General features: G+C 37.4%; 1 protein-coding gene across 1 annotated transcript; it reads left to right on the plus strand.

Annotated features, from left to right (window-relative positions):
* Window positions 1-270: 270 nt before the first annotated feature.
* Window positions 271-20185, plus strand: LOC134677991 (uncharacterized). Its single transcript, XM_063536429.1, has 8 exons — window positions 271-364; window positions 1399-1604; window positions 2117-2317; window positions 2722-2799; window positions 6980-7096; window positions 11227-11316; window positions 18736-18857; window positions 20055-20185. Coding segments are annotated over exons 1-8 (942 nt in total). The 5' UTR covers window positions 271-362; the 3' UTR covers window positions 20181-20185.
* The last annotated feature ends 203 nt before the right edge of the window (window positions 20186-20388 follow it).

The raw sequence follows: 20388 nt of genomic DNA on the forward strand, positions 1-20388 counted from the left end.
GACTTTGGTGTTGCCACAGTATTTACAAAAAAATATTCCTAAAAATACAAAGCCAAAGCTGAACATTCGGTTTTGTGGGAAGTTTCCTTTCTGTACGGTTGTACTTACTATTATTTATTCTGTGACATAACGTATAAAATAGCCATATCAGAATGTTTTCGGCAGAGCTCTAAGCTCTACACGCGACACCAGTTTAAATGCTCTAAGGGTTTAAATGTTTTCCTTTTGAACCCTAAATTTCCTTATGTGTCCAGTTATTGAACATGTAGTGCACAAATCGTTTAAACGTATTGTTAATATTATTTAATATCGAAAGAATGATGTGAAAAGGTGTAAAAGTATCATGTAATTATAATTATATCATGTGAGTTTGTTTTGTATTAATGTTGCGTATTGGTAGTTTTAGTGACATAAAAGTGTTTATTTGGAATATGCTGAATATTTAATGTCCTTGATTGAATTATTTTGGAATATGATAAACGTCGTATATTTAGAAATTTGACGTAGTCGGTACTTACAAACTTTTTTACTGAAATGTACGTGTTAAGTTAGCTTGGACTGAATTTGAATCACGTAAATTTTTTGTAGATATATTTTGGAAGTTTAATACATTAATTTATTTAGAAATACTAAATAATTATTAATTACGGTAAAAACATATTACTTGAATTATTTTTTAAAGCCCAATCAATCGAGACGAACAAACTGTCATATAGTTAGACCGTAAAAAGTCTTCAGCGATTTTGATAGCCCACGCAGTGCAAGTGTCATTTTAAACGCCAAACTTCTATGAAATTATGACGTATAAATAACACTTACACTGCGTGGGCTATCAAATCCGCTGCAGACTTTTATTGGTGCGACTTTAGAGACCATCGTTCGACGAAAGAAGTATAGACACATTTTACGAGCAAGTGTGATGAAATACTATACATTTTACAGTACATATGCTACTTTATCGCCCTACGAAGGGATTAAGGACAATTACGTGCCTATGTCAAAAATGAAAAGGGCCGTATATATATGTACCTACCTACTGTGTAAAACGTTGTACCATACACGTGCGAAATAGTTATTTGTTTTACAAGGGGGCAAAGTTGTTGTTTAACCGCTCGTGCTAATATCGATACCCGAGCAAGCGAAATATTCCAAAATTGAATTTGATTACTTTGCCTCACATGTGAATAAAATGCAACTTTGCTATCAGTTTTCGTGTGAATAAAATGCAACTTTGCTATCAGTTTTCGAAGTGCAAAGTAAGCCTTTCCGAGCTGGTGTGGTAAAAAGGTTATTCGCAACGTGTCCATTTAAAACACACCCTTCGGTCGTGTTTCAATTTATCGCCACTTGTTGCGAATTTCCCATTTTTCCTACTTGTATCATAATGTACTATGTTAGGTACCTACTGCAATTTCTGGTGGGTACCTATCTATTTACAGATGCGGCACTTTTCGCCCCCGACCCCGCCCCTCATGAGATCTTATGTGAACCGTATGTAGTCACATACACAGATATATATTACAGACTGAAAGTATCTTTTCGTCCGGTAAATTTTCCGACTAAGGGCTTAGATAGTGTATTAGTCGTGTACTCTAAAGGTAAAAGTAAGTATCATTCTACAACTACATGCGAAACCTTTTATTACTGTAGCAAACTGTAGGCATAGAGAAATATAGTAAGATAAAGAGTGCTCCTATGCTATGTTTTTAAGGTTCCGTACCCAAAGGGTAAAACGGGACCCTATTACTAAGACTTCGCTGTCCGTCCGTCCGTCCGTCCGTCCGTCCGTCTGTCTGTCACCAGGCTGTATCTCACGAACCGTGATAGCTAGACAGTTGAAATTTTCACAGATGATGTATTTCTGTCGCCGCTATAACAACAAATACTATAAAAACAGAATAAAATAAAAATTTAAATGGGGCTCCCATACAACAAACGTGATTTTTGACCAAAGTTAAGCAACGTCGGGCGTGGTCAGTACTTGGATGGGTGACCGACTTTTTTTTGCATTTTTTGATTTTTTTTTGCATTATGGTACGGAACCCTTCGTGCGCGAGTCCGACTCGCACTTGCCCGGTTTTTAATAGTAGTTCTTTCGTCTGTACGTTCGTTTCAGATGGAGAGATAATTAAGAAATATGAAATAAAAAAATCTGAAGATCCCGATAAAGTTATCAATATTGAACAAGTTGTCGGAAGTGGTTGGGACAATTGTTATATCGGATATTGTGTATACAGCGAGGCGAAAATGAATTGCAACCTTTACGCAGACGATTTAAGGGATATTATCAAGCTAGAATACTCCAAGACGAAATTACGTAAGTACATTGTTTTGGAAGTTATACCGGGTGTGGCCTGTAACACGAGCAAATAATTTAAACATAGATTGTACTCCTCAAACGGTGACACTTTTGTTCAACAACTTTTAAAAATTATGAAGTATTTAGACTGCCTATTTTTCATATAAAATAAATATTATATTCAATGGACGCCATCGCCATGCCAAATCATTGTGATATACATGTTACGCCTTAAACATAACAAAATTCGCAATATGTACATTGCGTCTTAGAATAAACTTTAAAGTGTATTAAAAATCAAACCACAAGTTATTTTTAAAAGTCGCTAGGCTAGGAATTTCACGATATGCCTGATCTTACGATCGGCCGCCGACATATACATAAGGTAATTTATCTAAATCTAATATGATTTTATTTTCCAGATACTCGTAGTGACTGCACGGCGGAGCATCAATGTATAATTAATCTAGATCGGAATAAACACTGCCTAACCCACCGAGGTAGTTATTAAAAAAACCGGACAAGTGCGATTCGGACTCGCCCACCGAGGGTTCTGTACAAATTTAACTTATTTTTATTTTTTTACAAATGTATAATCAGACCAAGATAAAACTTCAACGATTTTGATAGCACACGCAGTGCAAGTGTTAATTCAAACGTCAAACTTCTATGAAATTATGACGTTTAAATAATACTTGCACTGCGTATGCCATCAAAGATAGTTGCAGGCTTTTCTTGGTCTAACTCTAGTTTTCAGATTTCTCCCTGTACCTACTTGTATATTATTTCCCAATTTTCAGTTCTAAAGCGGGCCACTCACACACCTGCCGCAGGGGCAATACCGGTCGCACGGCGGTCGGAGCAATTTTAGGCAGTTTTCTACACACTAGCCTGCCACTCAGTGTGTCAAGTGGTAGTCCCGCTGAACGCACGTCGACGAGAATGGCTCCTTTTTATCCGACATGTGGGGCCGGCCTTTATATACATCTATTATCCGTGTCCAAATTTCACGTTCTTTATTCATTGTGACAAGTGACCTCCGTTTGGTTCGGTAGTCGCCAATGAACTGACTGGAATTGCCCCAATCGTACTACACATGTAACAACCTAGCAGGACGGTAGATACAAGCTAGGAAGGTCTTGCGCCCCTGCCGCCCTGCTGCAGGCCCAATCAAAATATTGCCCCTGCTTCTCTACACACATCACAATTAAGGAGGCAATTAAGGGTCCAATTCCAATATTGCCCCTGCGGCAGGTGTGTGAGTGGCCCGCTTAAGTCAACGGAAAGTTTTAGTTCTTTCCGTTTTAGGTCTTATGCAGTCGAGTAGAACAAAAAGAAAACTGAAAGCCATATGTTACAGAGTTCGGTCAACGGAAAACAAATTAGCTTATAAATCATACACCAAATTATTAAAAGTTTGTGCACTAAAATCGAAGCAATTAATTAATAGCAAGTATGTATGTAAGGCAAACAACAAATGTAAAGCTGTTTGGGATATAATTAAGGACAAAAATGACGGAAATATCACTAGGCAGGATATCGAATGCATTAATGTTGATGGTGCCACTGTGAGTGATCCGTTACAAATAGCTAATCGATTCAATGACTTTCTCATAGACTCTACTAATGTACAAAACAACAGTGCCCTTAATTATAAAGATACTGTCTCAAAAATCCGAAGCATAAGTAATAGTTTATTCTTAATGCCATGTACAGAAGACGAAATTATAAAGATAATTAAGTCACTGAATAACACGAACTCTGTGGGATTTGATCAAATAACAACTAAAGAATGTGCTGAGGAGTTAGCTTCTGTCCTAACCCACCTTATTAACTTATCATTTTTACAGGGTACCTTTCCTGAACGCCTAAAAAACTCCGTAGTAAAACCCCTACATAAAAAGGGAGATAAGCAACACCTACCCAATTATCGTCCTATAACTTTGGTGCCCATTCTCTCTAAAGCATTCGAGAAAGCTTTTATGAACAGGGTTTCGCAATTTTTAACTAAGCATAATATTATTGCCAAAGAACAAAATGGTTTCCAAAAGCAAAAGTCAACTGCACACGCTGCCTTCTCTCTTATTCGGGACATTACACAATATATTGATAAAAAGATCACAGTTGTAGCGACGTTTTTCGATATGTGCAAGGCTTTTGACTTTGTAAACCATACAATATTGCTCCGTAAATGTGAATGCTATGGAATAAGAGGCAATGCTCTAAAATGGATCGAGAGTTACCTAAACAATAGAGTACAGTGTGTCGAACTAGATAAAATCAACGGAAATAACGAAATTGCAGTTAATCGGTCAACATATAGACAAAATAAAAGTGGAGTCCCACAAGGGAGTGTGCTAGGGCCCCTCTTATTCCTTATCTATATTAACGATCTTCCTAGAGAGACATCTTATCCGATGTCACTCTTTGCTGACGACATAGCTGTTATCATACCAGACGAAGAAAAGACAAACTCATATACTCTTTCGAATAGACTGAGCTCTGCAGCTTTTGCAGTGAGCAAAATCCGTCAGTTAACTGATGTGAAAACAGCTCGATTAGTATATTTTAGTTACTTCCATAGCATTATGGCATATGGTATTTTACTGTGGGGCGGTGCTTCAGAGATAAATACCATGTTTGTTCTGCAGAAGAGGGCTATTCGAGCAATATACAAAATGAACCATAGAGACTCACTTAGAGATAAATTTAAGGAAATTGACATAATGACAGTGCACTGTCAATACATTTATGAGAATATTCTGTATGTACATAAAAATATTGTAAATTTTAGGAAAAATTGTGAAATCCATAATATTAATACTAGAAATAAACATAAGTTCGCAGTGCCCTTCACTCGGCTCCATAAAATTAAAAAATCATTCATGGGTAATTGTGTAAGATTTTATAATAAACTTACAAACCATATTACTGAATTATCTATTAATAAATTTAAGAATTATGTAAAGCGTAAACTTATTTCCAAAGCTTATTATACCACACAGGACTACATGAATGATAATACAACGTGGGATTAATTGTTATTCGAAATGATTATTTATTTATTAGGTATATTTGATTATTGATGAGGAAATGGATATTCCGATGTAATACTATCTACTTGTTTGTTACTTATGCTTTTTTTGACATTTAGATTTTATTCTAGAAATTCTAGACTAGTATTTTTTTTATACAATTTTTTTTAATGATTGACGATCCTTTTGTGAAATTCTTAGTGTTAAATTTGACATGTATAATAATCCAATTTTATTATGGAATAATATTAACATCAATAAATTGCTCTGATAATTAGATTAAGATTAATTACGATTCATAAGAGCTTGTTGCTAGGCCTACATGAATAAAGTATATTTTGATTTTGATTTTGATTTTATGAGGATAAAATAAATGACACAATAAAATCTATTGACATGTGGTTAAATAAAAATAATTTAAAAACCAATGTCTCGAAAACCTGTTACATTCAATTTCATAACTACAAAACACAAAAAGTAGACCTTAAGATACTATGTCAATGTGAAGAAATACAACGAGTAGATGAAACGAAATTTCTAGGAATTACATTAGACCAACACTGTTCTTGGAAAGCGCACATAAAAGTTGTATGTGATAAACTTGGAAAATTTGTTTTTGCTCTTAAACAAGTGAGGTTGGTCGCAGGAGAAAAGACAGCACTCCTCGCATATCACGGCTATGTAACATCAGTCTTAAAATATGGTATTCTTATATGGGGCAACTCAACAGATTTTATTAAAGCTTTTCTTATACAGAAAAAATGTGTAAGAGCAGTCTGTGGCTACGGACCCAGGGACTCCTGTAAACCCTTATTCCAAAAACTAGGACTGCTTACACTAACTGGCCTATACATTTTTGAATTAGCATGTTACGTACGGAAGGAGCTCTCATCATATACAACAGTAAATCGCAATCAGCGACTTAGACAAAAAGACGAGAGTAAATTGGTAATGCCATCATGCTCAACTGCTTTATTTAAAAATAACTGTTACGGCATGAGCATCACTGTATATATAATAAGTTACCAGAAGAATTGCGTAAACTGCAAGACACATTATTTATGACAAAATTAAAGAAATGGCTGATAAATAAATGTTTTTATACAATAAATGAATTTTTGGACGAATGATGTAAGTAGGTATTATAATTTGATTAATGAATTTGGACATTAAATATTTATACTTAATGTGTCATTATGTAAAATGGTAATAAAATGTATATTCAATTTAATTTATAATAGAAAATGGATGTACTGAATGTAAATAATTGATTGTTAATGTACATAATGTAAATAGTTTAATTTTAAGATCGATATTTGCATGCTGCCCTTGGCTAAACATGTGATACTGCCTACTTATACCAATTATGTCAACTTATGTACCATGTTTAAACAAATAAATCATTATCTTATCTTATCTTATCTAGTTCTAATATTATAAAGAAATGAGTGCTCATTCCGTACGTTTTCTTACTAAAACGTTTAGTCGTCATCCAGCGTCGAGTAGCGGAATTATCAGTACCGCTACTTGATACTAGATGTCTCTATACTGCTAGTACTACTACTCGACAATAGATGTCGCGACAAACAGAAAATCTAATGCTATAAACATTAAAAATACCTTACATAATTTATTCTGATTGAAGGTGACGAGCCATCAGGTTTACCAGGACGCAACTCCTCGCCAATCCAGCTGCCGACCACGAATCTGCCATTTAATGTGATCCCATCAAACCCACCCATCACACACCAAGACTCAGACGGTAAAGGATCCAGACTAGTCCATTTTTCGCCAATCTGACTAAATTGCCCGATCGAATCAGGACGTGCGGACGCAAACGCCAATTTGGCTCGCCGAATTCAACCGCCGGATAATGACCGATATTACCCATAAAATATCAAGAATACTAATTTGTGACGCCAGTAGATTTTCGTCCTGGGGCTTTTTTGACGTGAAACGTAGGTAAACGTCTTTAAAAACCCGTAGAGGGGCTCGGATCAAAAACCGATGTAACGAAAAAGTGTTATGGCGCGGCGGCTTATATCTCTGAAACTATAATACCTATAAACATAGTTTTGATACAGATGTGTAGAAGAAAGTAGCCATTACTCGGAACAGCACGTGCCGCTGACATAGATGGCGCTGATTCTGCGCTAGACACGACGTATTCGGAGCAAAAATGACCCCTATTTTCAGTGTTCATTTAGTAATGACTCATCAGCCCATTAACTGATTTCGGTAAAATTCATGTCATTTGATAGATCTTACTTTATTTTATTGAAATATGAGTAAAATAAAGTAGATGGAATTATAATAAGCTGTTAAAAAATAAAAATGTGACAGTTTTTACAGAATTTTTATCACTGCTCTTGTTTGAGGCCACCGTGTGCGAAAAAAAGGGCGCAAAACTGACAAAATGTACCTGAAATAGTAAGATAAAGCAATAACGGTTCTTTTAATACTACATTTACAATAGTAATACATGCTCATCTCCTCAAATAATGCATTAGCATCTATGGCGGCGCAGCGGCGCGAGTTACTTTGATAGAACACATATAACCTTCGAGCAACACCGGCTTCCGACACGTCGGAAGGGAGGGGCCCAAGCGATATCTCACCGTACAAATCTTTCTGCCATTTTTCGCGGGGGGAAGGTGCACACAATCGCACTTCTCACACACTTACATACAAAATCCAATCAGAGGCCCTACCGCGAACCACGTTCGACGTGTTGCCTCTCTATGGCACTTGTAAATTCATACGTAAGTGTGACAGGGAGGCAACACGTCGAACGTGGTTCGCGGTAGGCCCTCTGTAATGACGACACAAATACATAGAAAATGACACACGTCAAAGACAAATCTTGCAAACCTCGATCTCTTTTTGTGTACGGACGAGTGACTAGTGTCACAACACGCACACTAACACATTTTCGTTGAAGTATGTCATTGTATTCTGAGAGATGAGAAGTCGGATTTGTCGCTCGACCGATCCGCAATTTGTACTGAGCGAGCAAAATCGATAAATCCAACAAATACTTGAGACTAAAATATAATAATTGTATTTAAATGTAATTAAACGTATGATATGTAAAAAAAATATTACATGTGAAATGTAACACTTTCTTTTTGTAAATTTGATGTCCCGGACCTCTTTTTATAACAAAAAACCGAGCAAACAGGCATTTTTGTGCAGCAGTGTTCACGCGCGCGTCTGGACTCGGTCTAGTGAAAAATCCAAGTGCAACTAGTTTTATTACCCGCGCTAGATTAGATTGACGCGCTAATCTTGTACCTCGGCAGAGGGGAAATAGTGCGAATGCCGCCTCCCTTCCGTGTTGCTCGAAGCATATAACGTATGACGGCTGCTTGACAATCCCGAGTTCCTAATGCTAGTAAGGATATAGTAATCTTAGTTAGGTACTTTCTGATGTAATGGGTAAAACATAATTTAGAAAAGGTCACTTCTGTGGACAATAGGAACTATAAAAGGTAACGACTGTGGTTCATATATTATATATCCCGTTATTCTCATTTGAGTCTCAAGTACTGAATGAAGTATTCTGCCTGTAAAGGTGCTGCCTAAAAAATTGTTTTTAGATTCCCTTAAATGCGATGGCTACAGGAAAAACACGAACGAGTTTGCTATAAAACGTGTATTACCCGTATAAAATATCTATTCTCGTAATTTTGGTGTGTTATTTACAAAAAAAATGTACCTAATCGTTACATTCATTACTCCAAAATGAATTGATCATTTAATTATTTAAATAGGTGTGACGCTGTAATAAATTATTTTAAAATTACCCATCAAATGCTGTATTCAAGTTCAAAGTGAATCATTATGACCCCAAATAATCTTTACAGATAAAATTTAGATATTACTCTAAATTATTATAATACATCACGCATTCGCGAGATGCGCGACTTCGGTATTCAAACACAAAGCAATAGTACTAAATGCGAAGGTCGAAGGCTACGCTCTACGTAGGGCCGAAGGACCTGAGCGTCCAGTATTTAAGGGCTTTAACACAGAACAACAATACAAGTGTCTAAATGCGAAGGCCGAAGGCCGAGCTCCGCGTAGGGCCGAAGGCCCGAAGCGCCCAGGACATTGGTGCTTTAGCAGAGAACAATAGTAGAAGTGTTTAAATGCGAAGGCTGAGCTCCGCGTAGGGCCGAAGGCCCGATGCGTCCAGGATGTTAGTGCTTTAACGTGCGTCCAGGATGTTAGTGCCTTCGGCTTTCGCATTTAGACACTTGTACTATTGCTCTGTGCTAAAGCACTAACATCCTGGACGCTTCGAGCCTTCGGCCCTACGCGGAGCTCGGCCTTCGGCCTTCGCATTTAGAAACTTATTGTACTATTGCTCTGTGCTAAAGCACTAACATCCTGGATGCTTCGGGCCTTCGGCCTTCGCATTTAGACACTTGTATTATTGTTCTGTGTTATAGCACTTAAATCCTGGGCGCTTCGGGCCTTCCGCCCTACGCGGAGCTCGGCCTTCGGCCTTCGCATTTAGGCACTTGTACTATTGTTCTGTGTCAAAGCACTAACATTCTGGACACTTCAAGCCTTCGGCCCTATGCGGAACTCGGCCTTCGGCCTTCGCATTTAGAAACTTATTATACTATTGCTTTGTGCTAAAGCACTAACATCCTGGATGCTTATGGCCTTCGGCCTTCGCATTTAGACACTTGTACTATTGTTTTGTGTTATAGTACTTAAATCCTGGACGCTTCGGGCCTTCGGCCCTACGCGGAGCTCGGCCTTCGGCCTTCGCATTTAGACACTTGTACTATTGTTCTGTGTTAAAGCACTAACATTCTGGACGCTTCGGGCCTTCGGCCCTACGCGGAGCTCGGCCTTCGGCCTTCGCATTTAGACACTTTTACTATTGTTCTGTGCTAAAGCACTGACATCTTGGACGCTTCGGGCCTTCGGCCCTACGCGGAGCTCGGCCTTCGGCCTTCGCATTTACACACTTTTACTATTGTTCTGTGCTAAAGCACTGACATCTTGGACGCTTCGGGCCTTCGGCCCTACGCGGAGCTCGGCCTTCGGCCTTCGCATTTACACACTTGTACTATTGTTCTGTGTTATAGTACTTAAATCCTGGACGCTTCGGGTCTTCGGCCCTACGCGGAGCTCGGCCTTCGGCCTTCGCATTTAGACACTTGTACTATTGTTCTGTGTTAAAGCACTAACATTCTGGACACTTCGAGCCTTCGGCCCTACGCGGAGCTCGGCCTTCGGCCTTCGCATTTAGACACTTGTAATATTGTTATGTGTTTAAGCACTGACATCTTGGACGCTTCGGGCCTTCGGCCTTCGCATTTAGACACTTGTATTATTGTTCTGTGTTATAGCACTTAAATCCTGGACGCTTCGGGCCTTCGGCCCTACGCGGAGCTCGGCCTTCGGCCTTCGCATTTAGACACTTGTACTATTGTTCTGTGTTAAAGCACTAACATTCTGGACACTTCGAGCCTTCGGCCCTACGCGGAACTCGGCCTTCGGCCTTCGCATTTAGACACTTGTACTAGTTCTATGTTAAAGCACTTAAATCCTAGACGCTTCGGGCCTTCGGCCCTACGCGGAACTCGGCCTTCGGCCTTCGCATTGGCGGTCCACACCACGTTTCACGTCAGCCATAGCGGCTGTGTCCCTGATACAGCCTCTCTCATTTTTTTTCAATTTAGAGGGCTCTAATATCACCATAAATCTAAAATTGGTGATTAAATTGGAGATTGACGCCAATTTAATTTCTGATCAAATCGTTCGATTTGATCGTCCCGTCTGGATACCGCTAACGAGCCGCCTGTTACAGATTTAAAATTGTCGTCATTAATTAGCCAGACTCTAATTAACTAAGATAATTTATATATGCAGGCATAAACTATGAAACTTCAACACCGGGGCAAGATAATCCCAACCCAACGCCGAAGCCAGTAGAACTAGACACTCCACAAGGAGATAAAGGTATGATGATGATGACATCCTGGGCTATAACCGCGAAAATCGAAGTTCGCAAATTGCGGCCATTTTTCTCTGTCACTCTAATTCAGGGACCGTATAACCGGTTTTATTAAATACCTGTATATAAACTGTCAAACGAATACCGGTTAAAATGTTATACCTATATTCGAATTAGAGGTATTGCTGTCATTCCGTTTTTGTCTTTATCGCTAAACTACACTAATTGACATAATGAAATACCGGTATTCATTAATACCTCAATAATAACAGGTATTCAGTATACCGGTAATGGTTATCGTATTTAATACCGGTATTCATTGCACTTGATCAAAGAGTAACCAAAAACTTTGCGACAAGAGGTTAAAGTTTTTGTTAAGTCCTCATGCTAATATTGATCGCTGTACAAGCGAAATATTTCATAATTTATGAGCGTAGCAAGTGGTTCGAAATTGCGACCGTTTCAAAGCACGAGGTTAATGAATGAATTAATGAAAAGAATTAACCCCAGAAAACATTTCCATATGAAATATGAGCGCCGCGCCGGCGCGCCGCCGCCGCCGCCATCAAAATTTTCGCGTCGCCGCTGCCGACATCTATCGCCGTGGCATCGGCGTGACCTTGTTAGATACTAGAGTCTGTCTAAGCTAACTTTGCACCGATTTGAACAGAACAAAGTGAGGGAGTGTTATTATAATATAAACGTCATATTTTCATAGAAATTTGACATTAACGATGTAAATATCATCGTTCATCGTTCACACGTTGTCGTTGCAAATGCTATGCAGATTAGTTTGATCGGGAATTTATTGCTTTTATATAAGGTGCTAACAAATTAGGTACCGATATTTTAAGAGATGGTACTTTATTATACAAAAACAATTAACTTTAAATAGAAATCAAGAAAACTTTTCATATCATATTTTTGTTTTATTTACCGAACAAAAAAATAAATTAGAATTATATTAAAAAAATTAATTAAAAATAATCATTACGTGCATTTAACCACATAAAGAAAAAATACATAGAGTGCTCATGCTCACTCCATACATCAGTTTTGGTACCAAAAATACTATTCTTTTCGTAGTCAACATCTAGTATCGAGTAACGGAATTATCAGTACTGCTACTTGACAATAGATGTTGCACCGACCGAAATGTCTAATGCTCAACAACTTTCAGCGAATATTAAACAAGGATTAACTGGAACTTATTTTCAACTCCTTCTGCTTTAATATTAGTTGTAAATAGTTCTTCAATACAATTTTCGTGAGTCGCGACATTTGAGACATCTAGTATCAAGTAGCGGTACTGATAATCCCGCTACTCGATGCTAAATGCCGACTACGAAAATAATAGTCTTTTTGGTACCAAAACTGATGTACGGAGTGAGCACTCTATGCTTACTATATTTGTCTATGATTTAACTGACAAGATGTTTAACACTTTCTGTTTTGTCAACAATTGTTTGTGTTAAATGTCATTATCATCAACGTGTCATTTCATTTATCAACGTGAAGTGGCCAGTTAAAAAGAGGACTCATTTAATTATCTCATTAACAGGGTGTTTTTACGTAGCAAATTTGTTTTCCAATTTTCTCAAAAAAACATAAAACCTAAATGTTTCATACTTAAATATATTCCAGGAGTCGAGTATTATCAGCTGTAAAAATATTGGTAGCTAATTTGTTAGCACCTTATATTAAGTTCGGATATATAAATTTTTTGGCTAATATATATTAGACTGCATGCTTTCTCTTGTCTATGCTTAAGCTAAACATGTGGCAGTAGTTAGCGATTCGGTGGCCAGGCAATGTCAATGAATAAGAAATAGGTGATATGGAGCCTAACCTACTACGTCTATTCCAGAACATATCCTCAACAATTGCATGTAAAGGTATGAGCACGATAGTTGAAGTCACGCACACAACAACAAAATCATGTAATGACAGTGAGATTTTGAAATTAATATTCTTTTTAGGGTTCCGTATTTCGTACCAATATCAAGTTGATATCAACTGTAAAAAAGTTTCTTGAAGGTTTTTTTTATAGGCTTTTAATATCGTACGTTTAAGTCGCATTCACTCATTGATTCATTCATACTATTTTTGCGATTTCACCTCTCCTGGCGATACGTACATAACCCTAAATAACTATTATATTTGACTATAGCTACCCGCACTGACTTCGCACGGATAACACAAAACCTTAACAAATTGTACACCTAAACTAAAGCTTCCTCAAAAATCTTTCTATTGATAGCTGAAATCCGCATGAAAATCAGTTGAGTAGGTTTTGAGTTCATCGTGAACATACATTCATATAGTTACAGACAGACGCGGCGGGGGACTTTGTTTTATAAGGTGTAGTGAATTAGTGATAGATTCAATTAACAGTAACCTCACAATATAAAGATGTTCATTGTGCTGCTTATCTACAGTTCATGGCATGAAAAACTTTTTTCCTACCATAATTCAATAAATAATCCTTGAAATTAAAAGGTTTGAATTATCTTCGCATAAACCAAGTTTTCAAGGCTACGCCGCCGATTCGCCGCCACCGCCAACCAATTTTGACCGGCGAACCGTCGCCGGCTAAATGCCTATCGGGCGGCGCTAGACGTGCGCGCCGGTCGAAAATAATTGGGCAACGGCGCGCCACCTAAAAATCCACGGCGGCGGCGTGGAATTTTTCAACTTTTCAATATTAAGACGTATAATGAAAAGTCATGCTTAACCCTTAAATCGACAAGGGAAAAAAAAATCTTAAAAACTGTGTTAGTATCATTTTTTTGGTGTTATTATCTTATTAGGTATGTGGTTGTTTATTGTAGAAAAATCATGAAAAAAATCTATTTATAATAGTTTCGAAAAAAACATAGGTATGACAAATATGTTGGATGTTGCCAGGTTCGGTGTAAATAAAAAGATACGCCGCATAATGAAAAGACGTCTAGTATTTTGGACGTTGCCGAATATACAGTACTTTATATGCATGAGGTTTTTTTTGTCAATATCATGTTTTTTTTTTAATTAATATAGAATAATTGCATTTTAATTATAAATACACTTACTGATAATGTCAACTTATAAACTAAAGTAAAACCTATTATTTTTATATTTTTCCAAAAAGTTTATAGCTCGTAGGTGGTAAAATTTTACCAGTCATTGGCGTCATTTTATTAACATTAAATCAAACTTAGCGGGGTATCGTAGGATGCAGCAACATCTGAACATTCTGAACAATGGTATACAATAATGCATGTAATTTTATCAATATTTTCGCAAGAAATTTCTTAAATGAAATCGGGTCTGTCTCTTGATGTCTTGATGAACGCACAGGAAAAAAAATCCGTAATAATATTTTTTTATCTATTTGGTTCATTACGTTCTAATGCGACAAATAATGACTTAGTATGGTGTTGGTGCGACATAAAATAGTAGAAATTCAATTATATAACCAGAAAAATTCCGTAAGTACGTAATTATTGCCATTTTTAAGTAAGTATTTTACGTCAATAATGTGAGAGTTACGTACGAGCCCTGATGCAAATGATTTCGTCTAGTTCCGCGCAACAATTTTGTTTATTTTAATAAATTTTACACATGAACATATAATGACCCAGTAATGGGAACCATAATAGCAATGTTTAATGTAGTTTATTTTGATCGTATAATAAAATTGCATGAGACTTTTATTGCTGAAAAAAAGGAGTTTTCAAAAACGTAGTCCAAATCATATTGTCCTCTCTTACAGCACTGCTGCATGCATGGGCTCGAAACAAAATTTTCAGTACATTGGCAGAGCCCTATTGCTTTCTCTGGTAATAGCCCTTTTCACATATGTTGTAATCCTACCCGTCAAAAAAAAAAAATCATTATTTTTTTTCTTTCAGTACAAACGGTATTTCTTGTATTTGGATTTAGTTATTGCAGAGTATTACCATATAAAATTAAATTACATTAGTATAAGCATTAAATATTAGTAATTTTTTAACAAAAACATTATTTTTGAACAAACGCGAGATCCTCAAAAAGTGGGGTCACCTGACGAAAACATATGCATCGGGGCTCGTAGGAAGTGGCGCCCGCAATAATTTTCAACTATTTCTTATCGGACTATAACCTATTACATATTTTAAGGCGCGGTGTGTAGTAAAATGCGCTTTTTTGTAACCATATTTACAGACTTTTACAAGGATTTCATGCATTATTTTCTAGTATGTATAACTTTAGTCCTTGAACTACGTTATTGCTTGTCAGAAACACAACGGCTCATTATTTTCTCGATAGAATCTTAAGTTGAAAACATGCTTAAAGCTGTCTTTTGATCCATATTTTAGAAGTACTACGACGAAAATGGATATGAAACTTACCTCATTCGATAGCTTTTAAGTAAATCTTCGTTTTTGCTGGTCCTTTTATCGAGACGTTAATCTTTTCATTCATAATTTTATGAATTCAACTTTTGCCTACTAAATTACACCCTACGCGGCAATACCTTGCGCCTATTCCCCGCGCCAGTACGCCCGTGGCCACTGCCAGCGTCGGACCTATGCTAGTTTAGTGGACGTTTCATAAAATGGGTAACCACTGTATAAATATGCAAATATGTTATACACACAATGTTTTTCAACATTCTTACGAAGAAAAGCAAAATAATTCTTAATTACTGTGACATTTCAGACATTCGCCCGTCATATTGTCAATTTATAACAAGTTGGGAAGCAAAGGCACACACCCGTCTAACCAATCCGGAATTCAGTCACGATTGATAAATTGTGTAAACAAATTTTATTAAAGGCTATTTCAAATTGAATCATTTTTAAACATATGTGTACGGGATTCAAATACCTATGTGGGAGTGTTTAGTGTATGGTGGTACCCTTCGAGGGCTTCGAGCAACACCGGCTTCCGAGTGGTACCTAACCATTTCACCGCTTTTAGTTTCCGAGTTACCTACATGCGTTTTAAGGGAAGTGGTCGAAAAATGCCTAAAATGGTTTTGTGTTTAATATTAGGTAAGGTAGAAGTACTAGTGCTCGACGCTGCACTAGTATTCGACATGGGTATAGTGTGTAGCTTTCAAATAGAGCTCGACGGCTAATCCTTTTTTTTTATTATGAATGGGCTTACTCATGGCCACAGACTCCTATTGTCTATTGTTAAGTAAAACCGCTCATGCCACGTGCCACAACCACCTGCATAAAAAATACGTACTCCGGTTACTGAGTGCGGCGAGTCGAACGCTACAGAACCAGTCTAAAATGTGTCATCGAGATGACACAAAGGCGCGTTATCGGAGAGCGCACCTACACTGGTTTTTTGAGCGTTGGCCTAGCCGGCGCTCAGGTGCCAAATAAAATAATTAAGACCCTTTTTTGCACGTAAGTAGCACGTGCGGTTTTACTTAACAATAGACAATAGGATTAGCCGTTGAGCTCTATTTGAAAGCTACACACTATACTTTATGTCAAAGTAATATAGGTTAAATTTGAACGGCGACGATCTTTCTGTATTCAAATTTAATTCTTGTCACTTTGACATAAAGTGCCCGTGTCGAATACTAGTGCAGCGTTGTGCACTAGTACTTCTACCTTATTTCCGCCAAGTCCGTACCGTGCTATATGGAAATTTATTCCAAAAAATGCTGTTTTTATATACCACACTGGTGGCAAGCCAGCATACGACCCGCATTCACCATAGCCTATGGACGCCTGCAGCTACGGGGATATGACACATCATGCCAAATGTTGATTGATTTTATATAAAATAAAAGTCCTAATATATAAAATAAGCTTTCATAAGTAATAGTTACTGATTTTTAAAAAGCGCCATTCAATTAAAAGACATGTCTAGATCGCTTACCTTCTTTCAAGTACTTTCTAATGCTAAAAAAAACGAACTACAGTATTCTTCCTTATTTTCAATACCTACTTGCCCGAAATTGACTTCTAGAATTAGACCAAGTCTGCGACGATTTTGATTACACACGCAGTGCAAGTATTAATCATAATTTCAAGAAGGTTTGTCGTTCAAAATAACACTTGCACTGCGTGTGCAATCAAAATCGTTGCAGAATTTTCTTGGTCTAACTCTATTATATTTGTAAGGTAGGTAGCTCATAGTAATTGGGTATAATTTGATTAGGTTCTTAGTTTGTCGGGGTATACTCTCATATTGTATATAATTTCATTAAGTACTCATTAAATTACGAATTTGCTAATAAACCTTATTCGATATTATTTGCCGGAAAAAATCCCGGAACTGATAAATCAGAATATTCAGAATACCGATGGCGCCAGAATAAGGATGTACACGTGCTGCGCGGGAATGGTGCGGCGGGGTGCGCGGGGCGCCCGCCCGCCTTTTCTACCACTCGTCTGCTTCACCCCCTCGGAAACGTAAAACTCAACTATAAGAGCGCCTTAACGCTGCATAATACTGTCTTATAAAAAAATATTCGGCGCGAATTTTAAACTACCGGCGGCGGCGGCGGCGCGCGGACTCCTTATGGCGGCGGCGCGCACGTCTAATCGGCGCTCATATCTTTGAGATTATAAACTACATACATAATAAAATACAATTAAATCAACAATAAAAAAACAATTAAAAGAATCAAATCTGTAATTGGCTTCCTGTTTTAATCTTGTTGTCTATTGTAAATTTTATAGCTGTTGGTTCTCCTAACATAAATAAATAAATAAATAAATGAACGCTATTAAATATTTATCCATCAAAATCATCACCTAACAGCTAATTTCACCAGCAACATGAAAACGGGCATTCTAAGATCCGAATCTTAAGTATTTACAACTTTACAAGCGGGCCGGACAATGTCCTTGACGAGTAGCGAAGGAACGAATCGTGGTACTACTACAACCGGTATTGGGACTTACTTATTACCGGTAATAGCTTTAGGAGTAAACTATCAAATAGTGGTATTTGTTGTCAATTGGCTAAACCGATAACACTATTGAATACCGGTATTCGAATACCTCTATTCGGAGCTTAAGTGATATAAATACCCAAATTCAAATTACACCGGTTATACCTCAATAATAACCTGTAGTCAGAATACCGGTAACGGTCCCTGCTCTAATTACGCCTTCATTGGAGTAAAAGAGAAAGATCACCGCAATTTGCGAATTTCGGTTTTGGCGGTAGCCCCTCTGTTATCCCTCATCCACTCAAGGGATTTCCATTATTCGCGATAAAGTATGATTATGGTACCATCGAGCTAATCTGATGATGGAGACAGGAGGTGACCATAGGAACTCTGTGATAAAACAACGTAACCTAATTGTGTTAGGGGTTTTGAGTATTAGTTGTCTATCGTAATAAAAGTACAGTCAGCGATAAAAGCTTGTACCAAAAATGAATTTTTTGCCAAAAAATCATTTCTATACTGACAAAGTCTTCTTCAGCCTTCCCAGGTCATGGTCTGATATGGGGTATGGCGCTGGGCGGAGCAGCGTTACTGTCGATATTAGCCGTTGTCTGGAGACGACGCAAGGGGGCGCTGGTGGAGACAGAAGAAAACAATTATGTGAGTAATTGAGTATGTTTGCAGGAATGAAACGTAAGGAAGATAGGGTGCAAGGCTCGGAACCGGTTAATAAAATACCGGTATTTACCGGTTTTCCTTTGTATTCAGTATTCATTTATTTCTTGCTTACATGGTACATTTGACCTTTCATAGCAACGCGATCGTTTTAAGAACTTTATTGTAACCTAAATAAACCGGTTTATTCGACGAGCGACGAGACGCCCGGCCGGGCTGGTGTTGTTCCGCGTAAACATAGACACCGACAAATAGTTCGTTTTTTTAGCATTAGAAATAAGGTATAAACAATCTTGATGTGTCTTTTAATTGAAAAACACATTTTAAAAATAAGTTACGGCAAATACGTAACAATTATGAATCTAATACGATAGTTAATATTCTTCTGCTTTCAAAAGTAATAGTTACTGATTTTTAAAAAGCGTTTTTCAATTAAAAGACATGTCAAGATCGCTTACCTTCTTTGAAGTTCTTTCTAATGCTAAAAAAAGCGAACTATAGGAGGAAACCGGTTTTTATTCTTCTATACCTGTTAGGTACTCTGACAAGAACGGTTTTTCGAGCGAAACCGAAATTAAGGTGCAGTAGGTTCGGAAAACGGAGTTTTTAAAATGTCGTAGCGCTTTTTTGGATCACAATACGGCCGCCATAAATTTAATTAGCAATCTTGAAGGCTTTTTCTAGGGACTTAGGGACTTTCAATGAATCCTAAGTTTTTAACTTTTGCTCGATAAAATAATCACATAGGTACATAGGTCTAAAACAATTAAGTCCATGATAGATCATATAAAAATTGTTCCCCACGGAAGGTAAGTGTATCAAATTTAACTTATTTTACAAGCTTTTATTTAGTTTCACCTGTCCCGTTGTCGGTCTGTAATCAAATCTTGCAAGTTAAATTTGATCCACTTCCCGGTTTCCGATTGAGCTGAAATTTTGCATACATACGTAAGTCGGGTGACAATGCAATATTATGGTGTCATCTAGCTGATCTGATGATGGAGACCGGTGGTGGCCATAGGAACTCTGTCATAAAAAAACGAAACCTAATTCTGTTTGGGGCTTTTAGAATTGTCTCGATGAGTATTAGTTGCCTGTGGAAAGAAAAGTACAGTCAGCGATAAAAGTTTGAACCAAAAATTATTTTTTTGCCAAAAACTTATTTAATCTTAACTGTTCCAGGCGACGGCTGCAGAACTGACATACGCAGTGTTGGACTTACGCGAAAGTGGCGCCACCACGGGCAACACAAACACGACGCCTTATGCTGAAATCGTTGGCGTCTATAACCCTAATAAAAGAAACTAAATTTATTTCATTTCATTTATTTCAATCCTTGCCTTCTTCAATCAATCAATCAAGCATTTTATTCGTGGTAAACTTAAAGCTAAGATTACATACTTACAAAAGTATAACTAAAAACTACAGATATTAACAAAATTGGTAAGCGTTAAAATTTACCACGAAAATGGGCTCGCCTCAGCATAGTACTGACCCGAAAGTCAGAGCTGATCTT

Source organism: Cydia fagiglandana, chromosome 27, assembly GCF_963556715.1.
Source record: "Cydia fagiglandana chromosome 27, ilCydFagi1.1, whole genome shotgun sequence".
NCBI lineage: Eukaryota > Metazoa > Arthropoda > Insecta > Lepidoptera > Tortricidae > Cydia > Cydia fagiglandana.

Bases quoted from the DNA above. Each gene is read 5' to 3' on its own strand.
- LOC134677991 (XM_063536429.1), top strand. The intron at 1,605-2,116 runs GTAAGTATCATT...CGTTCGTTTCAG, and splicing joins CGTGTACTCTAAAGGTAAAA to ATGGAGAGATAATTAAGAAA. The intron at 2,318-2,721 runs GTAAGTACATTG...TTTATTTTCCAG, and splicing joins ATACTCCAAGACGAAATTAC to ATACTCGTAGTGACTGCACG.